Source organism: Athene noctua, chromosome 5, assembly GCF_965140245.1.
Source record: "Athene noctua chromosome 5, bAthNoc1.hap1.1, whole genome shotgun sequence".
NCBI lineage: Eukaryota > Metazoa > Chordata > Aves > Strigiformes > Strigidae > Athene > Athene noctua.
Window position 1 is genome coordinate 25,436,069 of NC_134041.1, and position 19,075 is coordinate 25,455,143.

Here is a 19,075-nt window from a genome sequence, read left to right on the forward strand (position 1 = left end):
ATGCATGCAATTTTGCATCCATTTTGGACATTGGAGGTCTATTTCAAAAAGATTAACTAAACTGCTGCACTAGCAACATTGGTTATCTTTCCTTCGATTATGTGAGCATATTGTTTTAAGCCATATGCTGACAGTCAGCTTGGCCTGCCTTTCTCTAGAACACTTGGTTTACAGTTATAAATGCTACCACTGAGATTCTGAACACACCTAATTTACTAGACAGGCTCATTATTTTATTTACCCCTAAGTGTGGAGGATGCTTTGTAACATGAAGCCTTTTGCAGCAATGATCTGTTTAACACACCTTCTCATCTCATCTGCAGACACTGCAAGTAAAAATGTGGCAGTCCTGTTGTTATGTCTCACAAAGACTCGCTGACAAACTTCAGTTATTTCACTCCACATTCATTAAAATGGAGACTACAGTTGATGTGATCGTGTTTTAGAGAATTTCAGATTTGCTGAAGGTAAGCACAGTATGAGTTGTTCTTACTCAGCACAAAAGTATCGGCTCCCCATTGACACCACCTGTGCTTTAGGACTGAGAACAAAGTAGAAATTGATGCACAAGTAATTTGTTTCATACTTTTCATTTTCTTTGCTCAGATACACTTTTCAAAATACTCTAACACACAACCAGTTTCCTCAGATTTATTTGTGGTAGTTTACGGATTACAAGAGACAAGCATCCCTCAGAATACTTAAGGAACTGTGACTCTACATTTTGCAACAAGGTAAGCATTAGTACCTTCAGTTTAACAGATGATGAAACTGAGATCTGGAGAAATGAAAATGACTTGACACTTCACACCATCAGTTTCTGAGACAGCCTAGACTGAAGCCAACTTCTGTCTCTTAGATCTTATTCTAAAAGCTTGACTATGCTCTGCCATTTATCTTACGCTTTTTTTCTACCTACATATGTCTTAACTCACAAACATCCAGAAACAGTTCAGGGACTAATACTATCTTAAATATTCCATCCACAGCTTCTGCAATGTATATGATTACCTGGAAAGGCTTTACTAGCCATATATTTTTGTACTGTCTCAGCTGAGGGTCTGTATTGTACTACATTTTCCCGAGTGTAAAATCCTTCAGCTCATGTAGAAAGTGTATGTTTCATTTAACAAATTATTTTCTTATATGTTGTACAGAAAGCTTCATTGTATGGCTTAATTTTTCTGTTAGAGAGCTAGTTTGATTATTTCTCTTTCGGTCAGAAAAAGAATGTATTTCAAAAGGCAATTAAAAATACTGCTCCATGGAGTCCACATTTTTACAACAACAAAAAAAGTCATTCATGCACAACAAAAGATACCTCTAGAGCTCTGTGCAGGGCAGTGGGATTAGGAATGAAGAACAGGCAGATTGTAAGAAAAGACTTTGAAACTAGAGAATAGAAACCTAAGTAAGCAGGCTAGCCGAGGAGGCACTGACACAGGGGGAATAACTGCAAGAACAGTACTGCAAAATACTGGTATAAAAGAAAGGAAAAGTGGATCCTGTTAGTTATACAACACTATGGATAATATAAGCTGGCACTGAAGTGCTCACAGCAAGTTTCTAAAATCCTGGCACTGAAGGCCCCAAACTGCTTTACTTGAAAGGGAAAGAAGCCTGGAAATAGATAAAATGCTGTAACACTTAACTGAAACACCAGCGAAGAAGATGCATTTGCAAGTGTATGGATAGCCTGGAAATACATGAGGACACACAGTACAACAGTCTGAGAGAACAGTAAAAGTTGCAGGGGAAAAAAATAAAAACAGCTTGCACATCCATATCTTATTTTCATCTTGATATTTACAGGACGAAGTCAGAGTTTTGCCACTTTAAAACTTTTCACCATTTTTTGCACAGAAGTGCCTCAAGGCCTAAACTGAGCTTTGAAGAGAGCACACTATTCCCCCAAAATGTATTGGATGTTCAGTACTTCATAAGTTTGCCTGAAATAACTGCTTGATTTCTAGTTATATGCTATTAAAGATGAATAAACGCAGAAAGCAGAGCTCAGGGACAGTCACTGTCTCCCTGGCAGTCATGGCCCCAGCAGCCAGCTCAAAGGGCCTGCCGGTCCCGAGCAGGGCACAGACATCCAGTCCAGCCCTATCCAAGCCGTTGCTTTCCTGTAAGGCACAAGTTCTTATTAGGGTTTGAAAGGAGTTCACTCACAGCCGCGAAGAGCTGAACTCAGGCTAGCAAGCCTTGCTCAGCACATGACACTTCCCTGCAGTGCCTCTTGTTCCTCTTCTGCCTCCGGTGCCCCTGCTTGCAGCCACCCCTGTGCTGCACTCCCCTGTGGTCCGCAGCCCCAGGGCTGGCAGCACAGGAGGAACAGCCACCCAAATGAAGGGGAATGACTGTGGCAAGACTCAGGGCAAGTCTGTGCTGCAAAGCATGGGTAATGCAGAGACAAGCTAACTCTAGACGAGGTAGCTGAATGAGTACAAAGAGAAGTCAAGCCATGACAGCAGAGAGTTCATTGTGGGTTAATGTGCTTTGCCGTCCCGGTGGGCCAGATGTATGCTTATGAATATTAACTCTTAAAACTAGATCAAGAACGTAAACAGAGGACAGAACATTTTCATGGCCTGCTGTTCTCCTTTCCTTGCTCCCAGCATGGTACAGTATATATCACAATGCAGCTGCACAGCAAAAGAAAACAGGATAATTTTCATGCACTATATACAATGCATTCAGAATTTCAGCACAGAGACTGCCTGCTTCTTTAATGCATACACATGCTCCCAGGGAGGCAGGCAGTTCTGCAGATAGGTCACAGGAGTCAGAAGAACAGAGCTCGATGCCTGGTACTAAGAACATTTTGAAAAGTCACTTCATCCTGTTTCCTCTCCCAACTTCTTCTGCCTTATCTCATTATATATGCAATGTTTCTAACCCATTCACTACTGATTTGTTCTTCAGAACCTAAATATATAAACTTAAGTTCACCAAATTAAATATAAAACTAGAGGAAGTGGTTTCCAACATACCATGCCACCAAGAGTCTCTGCATGGAAGCTTTGTGGCTTTAGGTCTATACTGGTAAAACATTCTCAATATGTCAATATACTGATGTGAGTGAATACAGAATGCCTAGCAAATGTATTTTCCATACGATGTAAATTAGTCCATTAGTCCAGAACCAATGTCTCCTGCCCTACCTGCAGTTATAATCAATATACCCCATCAACAACTCAGCCATCTGCTTATTATGTTTGTTAAGGTCTAGGTGAATGAGTAATGACATGTTTGGTCCAAATCAGTAGCTAATTCTAGTCCAGAAACCATGTAACTATGTTAGTGTGCTGCTGATGTCCTCTAATTAGCATGTGTCCTGCTGGTGGCTTGGGCACACCACCATAACAAAACTGAACAGCTTCCAGTTTAGAAGTAGCTTGTGTCTGGCCAGCCCAGGAAGTGAGCAGGACTGCTTGCAACTCTGTGCATAACATAAAAAACTCTCCGTCTCAGTTGATTTTGAATGAAGTATTGGCACTGTACAAAATCTGAAAAGCAGGCATTTGTTTCAAATGACTGAGAGGTCCCCAAGTGCAGGAATCTGGGGGATTTCAGAAAGCCTTAAGTGCACCACTAAAACCAAAACAAAACGATACTGTCCTAAACAGAACCTGCAGTGGGGTATCCATAAGAGGAAAACACCAGAGGCTGTACTCTGAAGTCTTCACTTGACTTTCTTCTACCTTAATATCTATCCTCTTTGCCAGAGCAATTCCCCTCATCCTTTATGCTACACATGAAATGAGCCAATATTACTAAGTTCTGCTACTTAAAAATTCAGTCTACCAGACTCTTTCCAAAGGGCTAGACCAATCCATGAAAAAGCTTTTCACAGAAAGTCAAAGCCATAGGATAAGCTATACTGATGCTGATGTCTCTGAAGAAAACCTAACACTTCCAGGTGGAAACCTTCACAGCTGTTGGGCATAGAGACTTCATAGCTTGGTTTTTGCATGCCTGCCAAAGCTTGGTACTTTTAACTTCTAAAATAAAAAAGTGACACCCAAAACTATCAAGCAATTACTGAGTTTCCTGAAATAAAGGAAGTGGCTCAGAGTGGGTGAAGGCTTTTGAAAGCTTTCAAATTGCTAATATTTTAGTGGAGGGTGGGGGAGGAACCTGAATTAATGATCTAATGGGGAAAAAAAGTGCTTATCCTACAAGCATTTCTTTTTTCTAAATAGAAGCAAAGGTTTCTTTTCTGTGGTTGTTTGGGGGTGGGGGTGGGGGGAGGGTGTTGCAGTTGTGGGGGTTTATTTGTTTTTCAGTTTTGGGGAGGTTATTGGGTTGGGGGGGATGTTTCGGGGGTTCTTTCGCATAAAGAGGGAATTGATGCATTGTATCAGGTATCTTAGCATAACTTTTTTGATTGGGAAGTCAGCCTAGATGTTAGAAAATATATGTTATCAATCTTACACTAAAGATTTTAAGAAGCACGCCTCTGGCAACTACAGATTTTAGTAAAGATAGCTATTCCATGTAGGTAGAGAAGCTGTGCACTAACAAATAGCACACAAAACACTGGTGAATTTAAGGGGATGTTTCAACAGTGCAAAGGTTTACAAGGACAGATCAGACTCCAAGTTTGGTGTTTATTGGTACCGTACATTGGTATGTATAGGTACATCCACAAATATTACTCGTCTATTGCTTACCAGGGTAGCTAGAGGGATACATACCTTTTATTTACATATTTTAACTTGTTTGGTTGTTTTAATGTAATTTGATGCTCTTAAAAGTGGCTTGGTGATTACAGGAAATTAGAGACATTTTATAGACTCTCTGCACTTGTGGTGGAAGTCAGACAACCTTAAAAATTCTCCTGTCAGGTCTTCAAAATCACTAGGTGCAATAGGATCTTGAATAATAATAATAATAGTAATAACAAAAAAAGTCCCAAAGCCCACCCAACATTTACTAACAAGTGCTTGAAAATTGTTCTTGCCATAAAACCAAAGCCTACACCACCTTTTCTGAACTTGCTCCTCCATTAACAAACCGCTCCCTAGAAGACTACCCAGTTGCCCAGAGCTACAAGGCAGAGCAATCTGCACAGCAAAGATGAAGCATAACGGTTCTGTCACCCTGACAGTAGAATCAATCTCTGTGCTAAACTACATGATGAAAACAAGGTCTGTGAGGTTGAGTATGTGATACTACAGTGGAAGACTATTAATCACTTTAAGTCTTCTAGAAAGGAGTTAAAACTTATCATTTCTTTTAGGGTCTTCTGTTTAGTAGAAGTACATAGAGAGGAAACTGGCTCAAGCTAGACTACTGTGTGTGGACAGAGTAAATAACTATTACTTGAAATAAAATACTGCTATCCCTCTTTCTGTCTTCCAGCCCTCTCTGTTAGCTAACACATGGACTGACTGCGGAGGTGGCTGAAAGAGCAGACAGCAACCTGCCCTTTCCAGAGAAAAGGGAGCAGTGAGAAGTCTCAGAAAGACTTATAAAATGGAAAGTAGGACAGCAGAAAAAAAAAAAAAAAAAAAAAGGAGAGGAAAAGCAAGAGATTTTGTTCTTTTCCTCTATAGTACAGCATTCACTTGTTTTTCTTATAATGTCTAACAGCTACCAACCAGATTCATTCAGTACTGCCTCTCTTCAGACTTTGAAGGACAAGAGAACTAATGCTCAGGCTTCAAATGCCCGTCTTAGCTAAAGGCAGATCATTTTCTTGCTTACATCAGTATAAATCTGGAGTTACTATAGTGACATGATGATAGAAGCATGCATAAATAAATTCAATGTATGTGAAAAATATTTCAACCCTGCATATGATTTGCTGCCATTTCAGAATATGTTTCAAGCCACTTTTCAGGGTGAACGTTAGAGAAAATCTTTTGTGTCTGACATCAGCTCTCCCGAATTACATTAACTAGCTAAACTGATGGAACGTACATATACATAGAAAGCTGGATGTTCTTTTGAAGAAAATATTTTCTTAAACATAGATCCATTTTTGTCTTTATATAAAAGCATTACCTCAAAATTAATTGCCTTTCTTGCTACTCACATTATCTGTCACATCTAGCACGTTTTGCAAGATCAACCTCTTGGGCTCTTTTTCTTATAAAATTTTTAAAAGTTAAGCAAAAAATTCACCTGCTGTGGAGTTATTAGACAATTAAAATTTTTAAACACTCTTTAAGAAGCAGTTTTTATAAAATAAATAAATAATTTATATTTTATAAAATTAATATAAGTAATTTCCTAACTGTAGAGATTAACTTACAATGTTTAGATTTTTTACTAACTCCACTGCAGTAAAAATCAAAACTTGAGGAACTGTAAGCAGTTTCTGAGATCAGGGAGTGGCTAAAATGGATGGGAAGATTTTTTTCTTGAAGGATTTAAACAAGGAAAATGAAGTACTTCATCATGACATGAAACCAAACATAAAGACTATGTTGAACAGGTTCACATAAGAGATCTAAATGTATTCTTTTTCAAGTACAACTACAATTTTTTTTTTTTTAAATGATTCATATAACTCTCACGTATGATCATGCGGAAGACATTTTAGCCTTGTATATTGCGCGTCAGTCTTCCTGATCTAGGTTCTGACACCATTGCATGCAGTTGTATTCTAATTTCTGAACAAAGATGTTATTTCTCCACTTTGCAAAGCTTTTCATTTGATTTACTTTTACAGAAGACATTCAGGTATCAAAATGAGAGAAAGAAATATCAATTGCTACCTACCTTTGACAAAGGCATCCTGTCTCAGAAATGCAACACCAAATGCTAAGAGTTTAAGCCACAAAAACATGGTTATTTCTGGAAATCAGGCGTATCCTTATGAAACAGCATGTGTGTGTTTCTGGAAAGCAAAATAAATGTTATCTGTCTGCAAAAGAATTTCTCAGCAAAACTTGAACCAAAAAAGAGAATAACTAGGCACATACATTGCACTGCCTGCTTATCTGTGAAGGAGTCGCTTCCTCTGTTACCCCAAACTAACCACTCGCAAACTCACTACTCAGTTTAGTGATGTCAGAGACAATTACTTCTTAAAAAAAAATTCTTTCAGTTTCCAGGAAGTCAAGAGGGTTTTTCTTAAGTTGCTACAGTAATGTTCAGCTTCCTTAATTCAAATGAAACAGATTTTCAGCCATTTCTTTCTACTGAGGAGCTAAATGAGACTTAAGTTTTCAAAGAACTGGATTTAACAAACAGTCACTCTTTCTCTTCATATTCACTTTTCTATTGCATATATTTACTGAGCCCTTTCTGTGTTATGGATGCTTGAGATCTCTGTTGAGAGAAAGAGAAACCCAAACCATCAGTCAACAATACTAGCAACAAGGCCTTCATATGCATCCTCAAGTGAAGTGACTGCTAATTAAATGAAAACCCTTTAAAAATGACATATATTTCTGACTCTTTCCACAAGCATGCAATTCCAGGTATGACAGTAATACACAACAAATAGATATAGGCAGTCTAATTCCTAATTAGATAGCTCCATGCAATTCCTTACCATGGTAGTGCCAAAGGATCGTGGTTCCTTTCCTGGAGTTGATGTAAGATACACCAAAGACATTTTCCCTCACTGCATGCACTGAGATAGTCCTCAACAACTTGATAACAAATGCCCATTATATAGTAGATTAGAAAGGGAATAAATGTTGGGATTGCTTCTCTTACTGGAGATTTCAAAGGTTTTACAAGAACCAGCAGAATCCTGTCACAAGATAGGTAAGGAAAGGAAGAGCATGTATTTGTGCTTATTCTTCATATCATAAGTCATTCACAGACTTCCTAAGCATCACACAGGAAAAAGTTGCAAATTCACATAATACTTCACAGAAGACATGAGCGAATCAAACTCTTCTCAAGATTAAACCCAGCTTCTACACATCCAACTTTGAGTCAAGTCTTATAACACAGGCCACAATCATAGCTTCCATAAAGTAGTATGTTCCTATGAACTCTCTGTAATAATAATTATATTGTAGATGTGTTCAGAACAAAACTGACATAGTGATATCACTCTGACACTCCAGAGACTTCAGCTCTGATATGCAATAACTTCATCATCCTGGAGTTGTCATAAATTGAATTTGGACTACAGCCATACATTGTCTGCAGCACTGACATCTTAGTCCCCGTTATCCTAGACAAAACCAGGATAACAGAAGGGCTGAGGTGTGCCATCTGGTGAATAGAGTGCATGATATATCATGGAGAATGTCATGTAAAGGCTCTCAACAAGAACCAGGTTCCACTTCTACCTGACCTTCTCCAGCAGTTTTATACAACCTCCACTCACTTTTTCATCAAGCTGTGTCCTCAAGACAAATTCCTGCACAGTGGACCTTTTCTGATTGTGTGACATTTACATAGCCTCCATAGCACTTAAATACCGCAACATATCATATATATTATGGAGTCATAACATCACACACTCTACCCCTCATATCATTTGGGTACAATATTATTACACTCATTTAACAATTGAGAAACCATAAACTATCAACTGTTAAAATTAAATAACTGACCAAAATTACAAATGAAACTCGCAAAGGATTCGGAGACTCAAACCATATATCTTAAGTCTCAGTGAAGTGCTAAGAAGAAAACTCCCTCTTTCTGAGAGTATATCCTTCAGTCAGCAAATTGTTTCACTGCCCATTTTCTGGCAATAAAATATTGCCCTGTAACTGAGAGAACAAACACATTCAGAGAAATTACACAGTGTCTTTTATTTCAGATTAGTCTCAGATGTTTTAATATTCCATCTGCTCGCTGTGTTTTTGAAATACAAATCTCAGTAGTCTGTCTATTTGACATTTGTCTATATGGACAACAGAGAAAGAAATAAATTATATCATGGTACTAAAATACTGGCTTCTCAAAGACTCTAATTAAGAAGCCAGTATTTTTACTGAGAGATCCCATGTACATTTAAGTCACTAAGTCCTCAAAACAGCTGTGGACCTGGCCTAATAAGGAGGAAGGAAATGTGTGACAAAAAGCAAACTCTCAAGATTTCTCTCATCATAATAAGCCTTTGAAAGCAGGTAATTACAGCTACATACACAAAACTAGAAGTTACACAAAAGAAAGTTCAGATTTAAGCAAACAACATAGAATCAGTCAAAGAGAATCAGTACACTTCATTAGTCACAAAAAAAGATGTTGCAGGATATAAAGTTTTGTGTATTGGAGGACTTCAGAACCGATAGGGCAATCTCAGCTCTACTAATTAACAAAGGAGGGCAGCTGAGTTCCTCTCATCCACAGAGAAGGTTAGAAAATGGTGGTCATAGACTTGCTGAGTGGAAAACATGGTTCATAAAAGCAGTTGCTCCAGAAAAAGAAAGAGAAGATGGTTTGAAGGGGAAATTCCTATGGTGTAGGTCTGGCTGATGTCCAGGATATAAACTCTTCCGTTTCACTCTTATGTCAAGCAGAGATTGCTTGGGTTTGCTAGCTAAGATCACCACATTGTGAGCAAGCCAAAGAAGAGACTACAAAGTATAGAAATTTCAGTTCTAGTGTAGTTCAGACCTGTACTGAAAGTGCTACCATAAAGATGCTAGAGCTGGGTTTTACACTCATCACCTTATATTGAGCTCCATATCACATAAGTTCGGTCTGCTGCTTTCCATAATACATCATGGCTACACCAATGTATTTACACCCCATAAATTATTTCCTATTCATGGCTTACCCAGAGTTAATCACAAATGTGTTTAAGGTTATTAGAACACATTAAATCTTTTCCCAAACATAAACTGCAGCCTTCTTCCCAAGGATAAATCCAAAACCTCACTTTTGGGGGAGTGGAAGGGGATTAATTTACTCTATATGCAGATCAAGCTATTAAAATAAATCCTTTCTCAGGACACAGCCTTAATTTTTAATAAGCCAGATGATTATGTCAGTATGTAACTACAACAGTACATTTCCCATGCACTGGAAAGAATCAAAGCCAGAACCATCAATTTGTACTATTAAGGATTTCTAAAGTGACATAAAAAAATGTGTAGATGCTGAAGTTACCCATCTTTTGGGAAGCCTGTCTCTTTTGTAAGTTATGAAAAGAGCTGAAATACCCAAAACAAACAAAACCAAAGCCTGTAAGAAGGAAATCTTTTCTCGTCTGATTCAGCTATGTTGCAATACAGTAGATTTGTTAAATCACCATAAATGTCTCCACAGTCTGTGGAGTTAAACACCAGCTCAGAGGGCAATTATGTCACAGCTGTAATAGAATTCTAAAAATACTAAGTGACAATAACAGTTTTCCTTTCAATACACATCTGAAGCCTTTGGAAAAAGATCACAAATACCTACCTCCCCCTACTTCAAACCAAAAAATTTAAAGAACAGAAAAAAGAAAGGGAATTCAAGGTAGGGAGAATTAAAGCAATATGCCTTTTCTCTGGATGAGTTGCAAATATTGTAATGAAGCAATTCACATAATTTTATTTGAAAATACATTGAAATCATAATCATTAATTCCTTAATGTTTTTAAGTGTTTTATGACATGTTTGTTATATGACACTGTCATTTGAAAATATTTCTATGCTGAAGTTACCATATATTTTCGGATAAGTTAACCATCCCAGATCTAGTCTAAACATTAAAAAAAAAAAAAAAATGGAAAGGCAAACACCAAATGAAACAAACTCACAAGAAATAACAGAAACATAAATCAAGTTGCATTTCAGAACTAGCTAATATTTTGCAGGAATATATGCAGGCTACAGTCAGCTTCAACACTAAATACACCACTACTGGGTTTGATTGACAGTTGACAAAAAAAGTTTGGCTCTACTGTGAGAATGAAATTAAGTCTCAAAGGAACATACTATTACATTCTTTATATTCAGATGCTCAATTCTTGCAATAGTTTTCTGAAACAGATGATGTAAGGAAGGAGAAAAATCAAGTTATTCTCTGGAAAGATGCACTTAAAATTCCCACTGTTTTTTATTTACATTGATTTACATGACCCAGATGTCTCACATGAGAACAATAATTATTGAATAAGGAGATGATGATAAAGATACCATCAAACCTCATTCTCAATTCTCTTTCTCTCCCATCTCTGTAGTTCTTGGCTAGGTCTAAAAAAATCCTCACAGCCTTTGATATGAGCTCTGAAATCAAGAGTGCCCCTCTGACAGGGAATCATAGAATGGTTTGGGTTGGAAGGGACCTTAAAGCTCATCCAGTCCCAACCCCCCTGCCACAGGTAGGGACACCTTCCACTAGCCCAGGTTGCTCAAAGCCCCGTCCAACCTGGCCTTGAACACTGCCAGGGAGGGGGCAGCCACAGCTGCTCTGGGCAACCTGTGCCAGTGCCTCACCACCCCTCAGAGTAAAGAATTTCTTCTTTGGATCTAATCTAAATCTACCCTCTTTCAGTTTAAAACCATGACCCCTCCTCCTACCCCTACACTCCCTAATCAAGAGCCCCTCCCCAGCTTTCCTGTACCCCCTTTAAGCACTGGAAGGCCGCTATAAGGTCTCCCTGGAGCCTTCTCTTCTCCAGGCTGAACAACCCCAACTCTCTCAGCCTGTCCTCACAGGGGAGGTGATCCAGCCCCCTGATCATCCTTGTGGCCTTCTCTGGACCCACTCAAGCAGGTCCATGTCCTTCTGATGTTGGTGATCCCAGAGCTGGACACAGGACTGCAGGAGGGGTCTCAGGAGAGTGGAGTAGAGGGGGAGAATTCCCCCCCTCGACCTGCTGGCCACACTTCTCTTGATGCAGCCCAGGACACGGTTGGCTTTGTGGGCTGCGAGTACACCTTGCTAGCTCATAGTTAGTTTTTCATCCACTAATACCCTCCAAGTCCTTCTCCATGGGGCTGTTCTCAATCCAGTCATGGCCCAGACTATATTTCTGCATGGGATTGCCCCAACTCATGTGCAGGACCTTCTAACCACATATCCACCGTTCTTGGCAGAGTGACTTGGATTAGGTGGAAAAAAGAGTCTCAGCACAGAAGAACCTTTTAGTGCCAGCCCTAAACTGTTTCCCTAAACAGGGGGAGGGAAACTCTTCCCAGGGATGAGACTTAACCCTAGGTCTAGTCAACTATCCCCCTGGTTAAGCCAGGATGAGGTCTGATTCTTTCACTCCTAATGCGACCACAGCATCAGAGCAAGGAGTTGTCATCCCCAAAACACTACACACACCCATCCTCCTTCACAGTCTCTCATAACACATCAGGCAAAACTGCTGTACATACTCAGTGACTGATCATAGACAGTGCAAAAGCTCTGCCCAGATCCCAAACAATCTTAGAGCTTGTTGAGAGAGACCAAGATCTCTAGTAGCCTCCACAGCTGCTGTCAACTTTCCACTAGGAGACGTTTCTGTAGCTCTGTTTTCTAGGTTGTGCGGCACAAAGGCATTAGATTACAGAGTGCACTATGCATGGTGTGACCTTCAAACACTACTACACAAAGCATTTCACTTTTTTTTGCTTCTGAAGGCATCATTACTTAGAAGTGGTCCTGCTTGGTCAGGTCTTATCACACTGTGTAGGCAAAAACAAGGCAGAAGAAGAGAAAATTCAGCCGAACATGCTTGATTCTGTGGTTAAGCAGATCTCTTTTCCCAGAGTATTTCACTGGCTTTCAAACAAAACCAAATGGACAGCCTGGGCTGTACCCGCTTGTGCAGGAGCTCACAGGGATTGAAGTCACCCATGAAGGCAACTGTACTCAAGTGAGAAACCTGCAAAAAGGGGCCACAGCACTTTCAATACATCTAACAAAGGGGAAGGATGACAACAGTTAGAGAGTAAAAAAAGTACCCGTGTAGGCCAGATAAACATAAGCACTGCTCAGTTGCTACCTGCTCTCAAAAGCTTTACTAGGAGGCAGTTCCCGGTATGTGGCATCTTCCTCTTTTCAGTACGGGTTCCTGCCTTATTTCCTCCCTCCAAGTAAGAGTGACGTCTGTGTGTGGGAGAGCACTCATGACACCTCTGCCCCAGAACAGCTTCATTGTGTGCTAATGCAGCTAAAAAATCCCTTACTATTTTGAGAATGAAGCCAAGGAGCTGGTTCTTATCACAATGAAGTGTAGAGGAAAGCAGAAACCAGCATAAAAATCACAAATGGAGACAGGGAGAGAACAAACTCTTCATCCATGTAAGCAACATTGAAACTCCCCTATTCCACACCACAGTGTTTCCAAAACTGTTTCCTATCTCTGCCTGGTACCACAGGGCTGGGAGGAAACAGACTGGAAAGATGGAGAGAAGGCAAGAGTAGCAGTAAAAAGGGTATGAGCACAGTGTTTCCATACAGCTACAAGCCAAATTGTGTCTCAGATTAAATTGTCATAGGTTGCTCCCAAAAGATTGGGCCACCCTATATCTGCCATCAAGTATCAAATAACAGCCATGCTTACCCTGCACGCTAACACCTACAGGGTCTGTGCCACCCAAAAACTATCATTCCTGGCACTTGCTGTGTTCAGTGCCATAGGAACTGTGACTGAAAGATGCCAATGAATCTGTACTCTTTTTGTTCTCTCTTCATACAATTTCATGCTGCTCGGTTTCACCCTGTGTCCATTTCTCTAAGAGTTTAGCCAAATAAGGGTGGGCATTCACCTTCCTCAGCCAACACAACTTCCAAGTCCAGAGTCAATGTGGTGTCAATTCAGCATTGATTACAAAAAATTCTAACTGGGTTGCATTTTGGGGTTTGTTGTTTTTTTTTTTTTTTGTTTTTTTTTTTTTTTTTGTTGTTTTGTTTTTTTTTTTTTTTTTTTTTTTTTTATTTATTTATTTTGAGTGTTTTTTTTCTTTTGGGGTTGGTTTGTGTTTTTTTTTTTTTAATTCAAGGAATGGTGTTGTCCACTGGTACCTAATCCTGATGCTGTTTTGTGTTAATGTGTTTACAAAATGTTGTATAAATTATTTTTCTTAAGAAATGTATTCTTGAGAACACACCTTTGTTTCTTTTTGTCCAGAGACTTTGAAAGAATAAAGTACAGAGAATGTGATTCAATAAAAATGAAATTCTCTACATACTCCATACATCGCTTGGATTGAAAGGTACTCAGACTTTTTGTTTTACATAATTTTTCCTTGCATGGAAGTCACCTCATATGGCCCAGCTCAGTTACACTGATATTCAGCATGGCTGCACGTCAGAATTAAGTAGTTCCACAGAATCTGAAGGCACACACCTTAGCAAACACTAATTAACACAGGATAAATTCATCCCAAGGGGAACTCTGTTTAAATCAAAGGAGCTACCTCCATAATGCATTTTATCCTGTAAAATTAATTTGACAGCCTTATTGTCAACTGAAAACATTGCTCATGCTAGAGAATATATGTTATAATACTCTTAAATTTTTGTTGAATATTTGCTAAGGAATCTATTTTGCACATACTTTTTCAGGCTTACTTGCAATTGCCAAAAACTATTTATTGAAGAAAGAAAACATTTTTGCTTAATTTGTCATATTCAATCAAATTATTTTAAGGTCAAGAGTAAACAATACAGCTCTTTTTGCAGTCGTACTGCTAGGCTGCTATCAACCCTCAGGCAATGATGATTTGACATCTTCACTTCATATGTTGCCTGCATGATCTATGATGTACCTGCTCAGGACAGAGATTGTATTTTGGTATCCCTGAGGCACTATTCACAATCTGGCCCAAAATGAGCAGTAAGTCTGTGATAAGCTCTCAGAAGTGTCAGGTACTTACTTTTTGCTTACACATAAAATCTTTCCAGGATAACACTAGGCACAGTTTTTGTGAAATGGGTGTTCTTGAATAGCCCTGTTTAATGTGCCCCCTTAGAATTTGCTGCCCTTAGACAGTGGCATCATACCTATAAGCACCGAGTCAGATATGTGTTGAACATCTGCTCTTCCTCCTGGTTTTGAATGAGTGCTGGATGCTGAGAGCAGCTCAGGATTTAGCTTCAGATATGGCATTCAAAGACTGCACAATGAATTAGTTCATTTCACATTATGAAACATCAAATAAACATTTTTACCCATAGTGTCTTTTCTTCATATCCTTCCATCATCTAGTTTGAAAGGGAAAATTAAAGGAAGGGAGAACATTTATGTGAATATTTTCTACCCATGGACAACTTCTTGTTGAATTCCCATTGGGAAGAACCTTTCAACAATGGCAGATTTTTCCTTCTTTTAGTCTGATTCTCCTTTTTTTTTTTTTTTTCCGGTTTCATTTCTCCTAGTACTAACTACTAGATTCTTATAGACACTCATGTGACTGACTCAGCAAATGAACAACCACAGCTTTAAAAAGGAGTGAGTTGAATGCCAGGCAGGGAGCTGTGCCCTGCACAATCCCACTGAAACTTAGGAGGAGTACTGCCACTGGAGATACTAAACAAGCTCCCACTGTGCAGGATCCCCCTCTATTACCTTCATCAAATCCACCCCATCTTTAGCAAAACTGATTACTTGTTGCTGATTGCTTCTTATGAGCAAACCTGTGTCTGATACTTAATTTTCCCAAATTAGATGCAAAATTGTACATGACTATATAATACTCTGCAGTAAATGTTGTCGTACCTGCACTATACAGAAAGCCATAGTTGTGCCGTATTTGCAGAAGGCCTCACAGAACATGAGTCAAAGCAATAGCAACAACAGCCAACACGAAAAAAAAAAAAAAAAAAAAAAAAAAAAAAAAAAAAAAAGAGCCCACACAGAAAAATAAGAAAATGACTACAGAAACAATCTTTCCCAAAGTATTTCCATTCTGGTTTCAAAGTAGCACTCGTGTACTTTGTTGCATTTCACTGGACATTCCCTTATCTCTTGGACATTGTTTCCCCTGTGCTCTGTAGCATACTTAAAGGTATCTGTCTATTGTGAAGCTAGTGCTTAAAATAACCAAACAGGGTGAAGATTTTTTTGAAAAAAATTTCCTTTTTAAAGCATGACTTCAGCTGAAGCAAGCCAGGACCAGTGTCAGACTAGGCTACAAATTTGTGTTTTGAGCCCTCTTTCTACAATATGATACTTCTGGGTGAACTGCTGATTAGTCTGCGACATAAACTAGTAGACCAGCTTCCTTTCTGTGAGTTCCCTGTCCATTTTTCAGTTTTTCCCAAGTAGGTATCTTCTGTGACGTTAACTTATATATTGTTTGCTTCTAGCACTGCATTCTGCTTCCACCTGGACTGCTTCCCACCCTGGATGCTAGATTTATTGTCATACACTATTAGCTGTGGTTTGCAAGTCCTCCCAGTGTTCTGCTATTTGTCGGATGACAGTGCTTATATCCAAGAGTATTCTTGTTCATTTTTCCAATAAGATACTTAATAACTTTATACCAAATGATTTCTTAACATCCAGACTATGATTATTTTTTGGATGGAAATGTATTCCCACAGCTGATTGCAGTCATTATGGTACAGAAGCACAAAAATGCCTTTGAGGAAGGTATTTACAAGCATAAACCACAAATAGTTACCTAGAAGGTTGGTCTGCTTACAGTGATGCTGTCGGTCATCTTCTGATAGCCTATCTCTTACCCTTCTCCACATTCTGACATGATTTTTCTCTCTGGGGCTGTCCAAATGGGTTAGATAGATGTCTCCAAAGATAAGCATGTGGCAGGCATTACTTCTTCCTCAGTGGCTTGTCAAGAAACTACTGCTATAAAGCTAAAAGAGACCAGAGGATTTCTAAAATCTTAACTCATAATATCCATCTTTGAATTTGAACAGTCAGGATACCAGACTGATCCCATAGACTTACCTTGCATGTCAGGGTCTATGTCACATCTCCCTCCCTCAGTTTCCCTGCATGTAACCTCTTCAGTTTATATCTTTCCGACACATGCACTGTAAGGCACCTTAAAATGTGACAAGTTCATAATGCTGATACTCAGAAAAAGTCCATCTGAAGATAAACAGGTTGTCTTTGTTTATTCTCAGACTATAAAAACAACAAAGTAATCAGCACAGGCAGTAAATTCAAACCTTCTTTAAAGAAAAGGAGTTATCAAAATTGGAAGGAAACACTGACAAATAGTTCACTATAAGCAGAGACAAATTTTTCTGAGAAGCAATAAAAAACCCCTTTCTGTAGAATAAAAAGACTTCTGTAACATTGAAAATTCCATGAAGCTACATCCTGGGGCATACACTTTTGAAATATATTTTTTAAGTACTGTCCCAGAAACACTTTTTATTCAGTCTTGTGTAAGTCCATGTACTATGCTTATTTGGTCCTTTAGAAGTGCTAAAATATCTGATAATATCACCCATCTTCCCTGACTGACATAGAATGAGCCAGTGATAATAAAGTAATAATTTTCACAACACAGGTAAGAAATGAGGGAAGGGCAGGCTGCAGAAGTAAAAAGTGTGTGAGATGTATTACAGTAGCATGGAAAAAAGGTTACTTGATGCATTTTATATGTGCTGCTTGGTCAAAATATTTAAAATTGATTAGTTGTCTGCAATAATAGTTATATTAAATCCAGATTTACCAAACCATCAGCCTTCTCATTTTCTCTGCTACCTCCATACTAATTTTATCCTTTCTTTTAGTCAAGAATGTTGTTTGTCCTGGGACATAAACAAAACTTACTGTGAACTTAAAATGACAATGAAATAGAAAAACTGAAGACAACACTAGATTATTCAGGAAAAAATGAGATCTGCAGTTAGGATCTACCAAATTTAAGATGGTCTAGCTGATCTTTTTAGATCACATATTTGTTTGTCCTTCTGAAAACTTCTACATTATTCAGAAAGTTTAGTGAAACTTGTCCTACTTGGGTAGACTGGTGTCTAGCCTGAATGAGAAGCGCAGAAGGTAAATCTGAGCAAAACTGAAAGAGAGACTTAATTAAGTACTTCAATTTCATTAAAATTATTAAAATGAATGTTATATAGAGTCATTTATACAATTTCAAATGCTTCTCTATCACTTCTTGTTAATGGGCATAATAAAAGTCCGCTAACAGAAGTGCAGAAATATGGGAAATATATACTTTTAATGTAGCAACCAGGTAAACAGTAGGCTCTTGTGCAAGACAGATTGTGGCAGAGAGCCAAGTAAATACTTGAGTGATTTAAAGACAGGTAAGAGAAAAAGACAGCAGTGGGAAATAAAAGACCCTGAAATAAAAATATTTGTTCCATTATTTTTGTTTTATAGCTTATCTCTATTTCAGTGTAGGATATTTTGTAATAAACACTCAAAGACATTTAACATAAATTGGCTATTTTAACTGTGTCAGAAAAGCTCAAGAAATATATTGCTGGTGCCTTATAAACACATACAATATGTTTACTGCATACAATGCAGTGGAATAGGAAAAAATAGCCAAAAGAAGGTGGTGGAGGAGGAAGAGGGAAAGCTTCTAATCTCTCACACTGAAACAGTCTATGCTGTGATATTCCCAAAACACCTGGAATTCTAAAAGTCACAAATAATCTAATCACAACAGGAATAAAACAGCATCAGATTCCTTTAGTTCAAGAAAAAAAAAAAAAAAACCAAAAACCTTTCATATGTTTCACAAAGAAATATCACAATTTCACAACAGTTAATTCTATAATTTGTGCTCATGTGTACACTGCCAAAAATCTGGTCTTTGACAAAAAAAAAAAAAAAAAAAAAAAAAAAGAAGCCTATCACTACTATTTCTTCAGTTTGTTTTAAAAAAAATGATAAAGTGTTAGCAATATAATTTCTGGCACAGAAAGAACAGCTCATCTTTCTCCTCTCAAGCTTAGGCTGACATATTAACCGAGGTAACATGCTCTCCCCCTCCCAAGATCAGCATAAAATATTTGCACATCCTCTTTCTGCCTTATAGCAAGTATTATTTCATATACTTACTAAGTTAGGAAATATCACAGAAGATGAAACTCCATGCAACAGTTATTTAGCAAGAGGTTCTGTCTGTCATCTTCTCATAAGAAGATCCGCTTTAGAGTTTATGAAATTCTAGGTTAAAATACAGAGGAGTTATATAAAACTGTGTTTTATGCAAAACAAGAAAAACTTGTTAGCTAAACATTGACAGTTCCTAGAGCAAGGTAAGTTTGTCA

The 19,075-nt window shown here is 38.3% G+C and overlaps 1 protein-coding gene across 1 annotated transcript in view; it reads right to left on the reverse strand.

Annotated features, from left to right (window-relative positions):
• The window catches only part of PTPRC (protein tyrosine phosphatase receptor type C), a 76,271-nt gene extending 59,701 nt beyond the window's left edge, over positions 1-16,570 (reverse strand). The window contains exons 1-3 of the mRNA XM_074906756.1: positions 16,480-16,570; positions 7,514-7,717; positions 6,736-6,853 (exon numbers count right to left, since the gene is read on the reverse strand). Of these exons, the coding sequence (XP_074762857.1) occupies positions 6,736-6,802 (67 nt within the window). The 5' untranslated portion in view covers positions 6,803-6,853; positions 7,514-7,717; positions 16,480-16,570. The remainder of the gene's footprint in view (positions 1-6,735; positions 6,854-7,513; positions 7,718-16,479) is intronic.
• Positions 16,571-19,075: the final 2,505 nt, after the last annotated feature.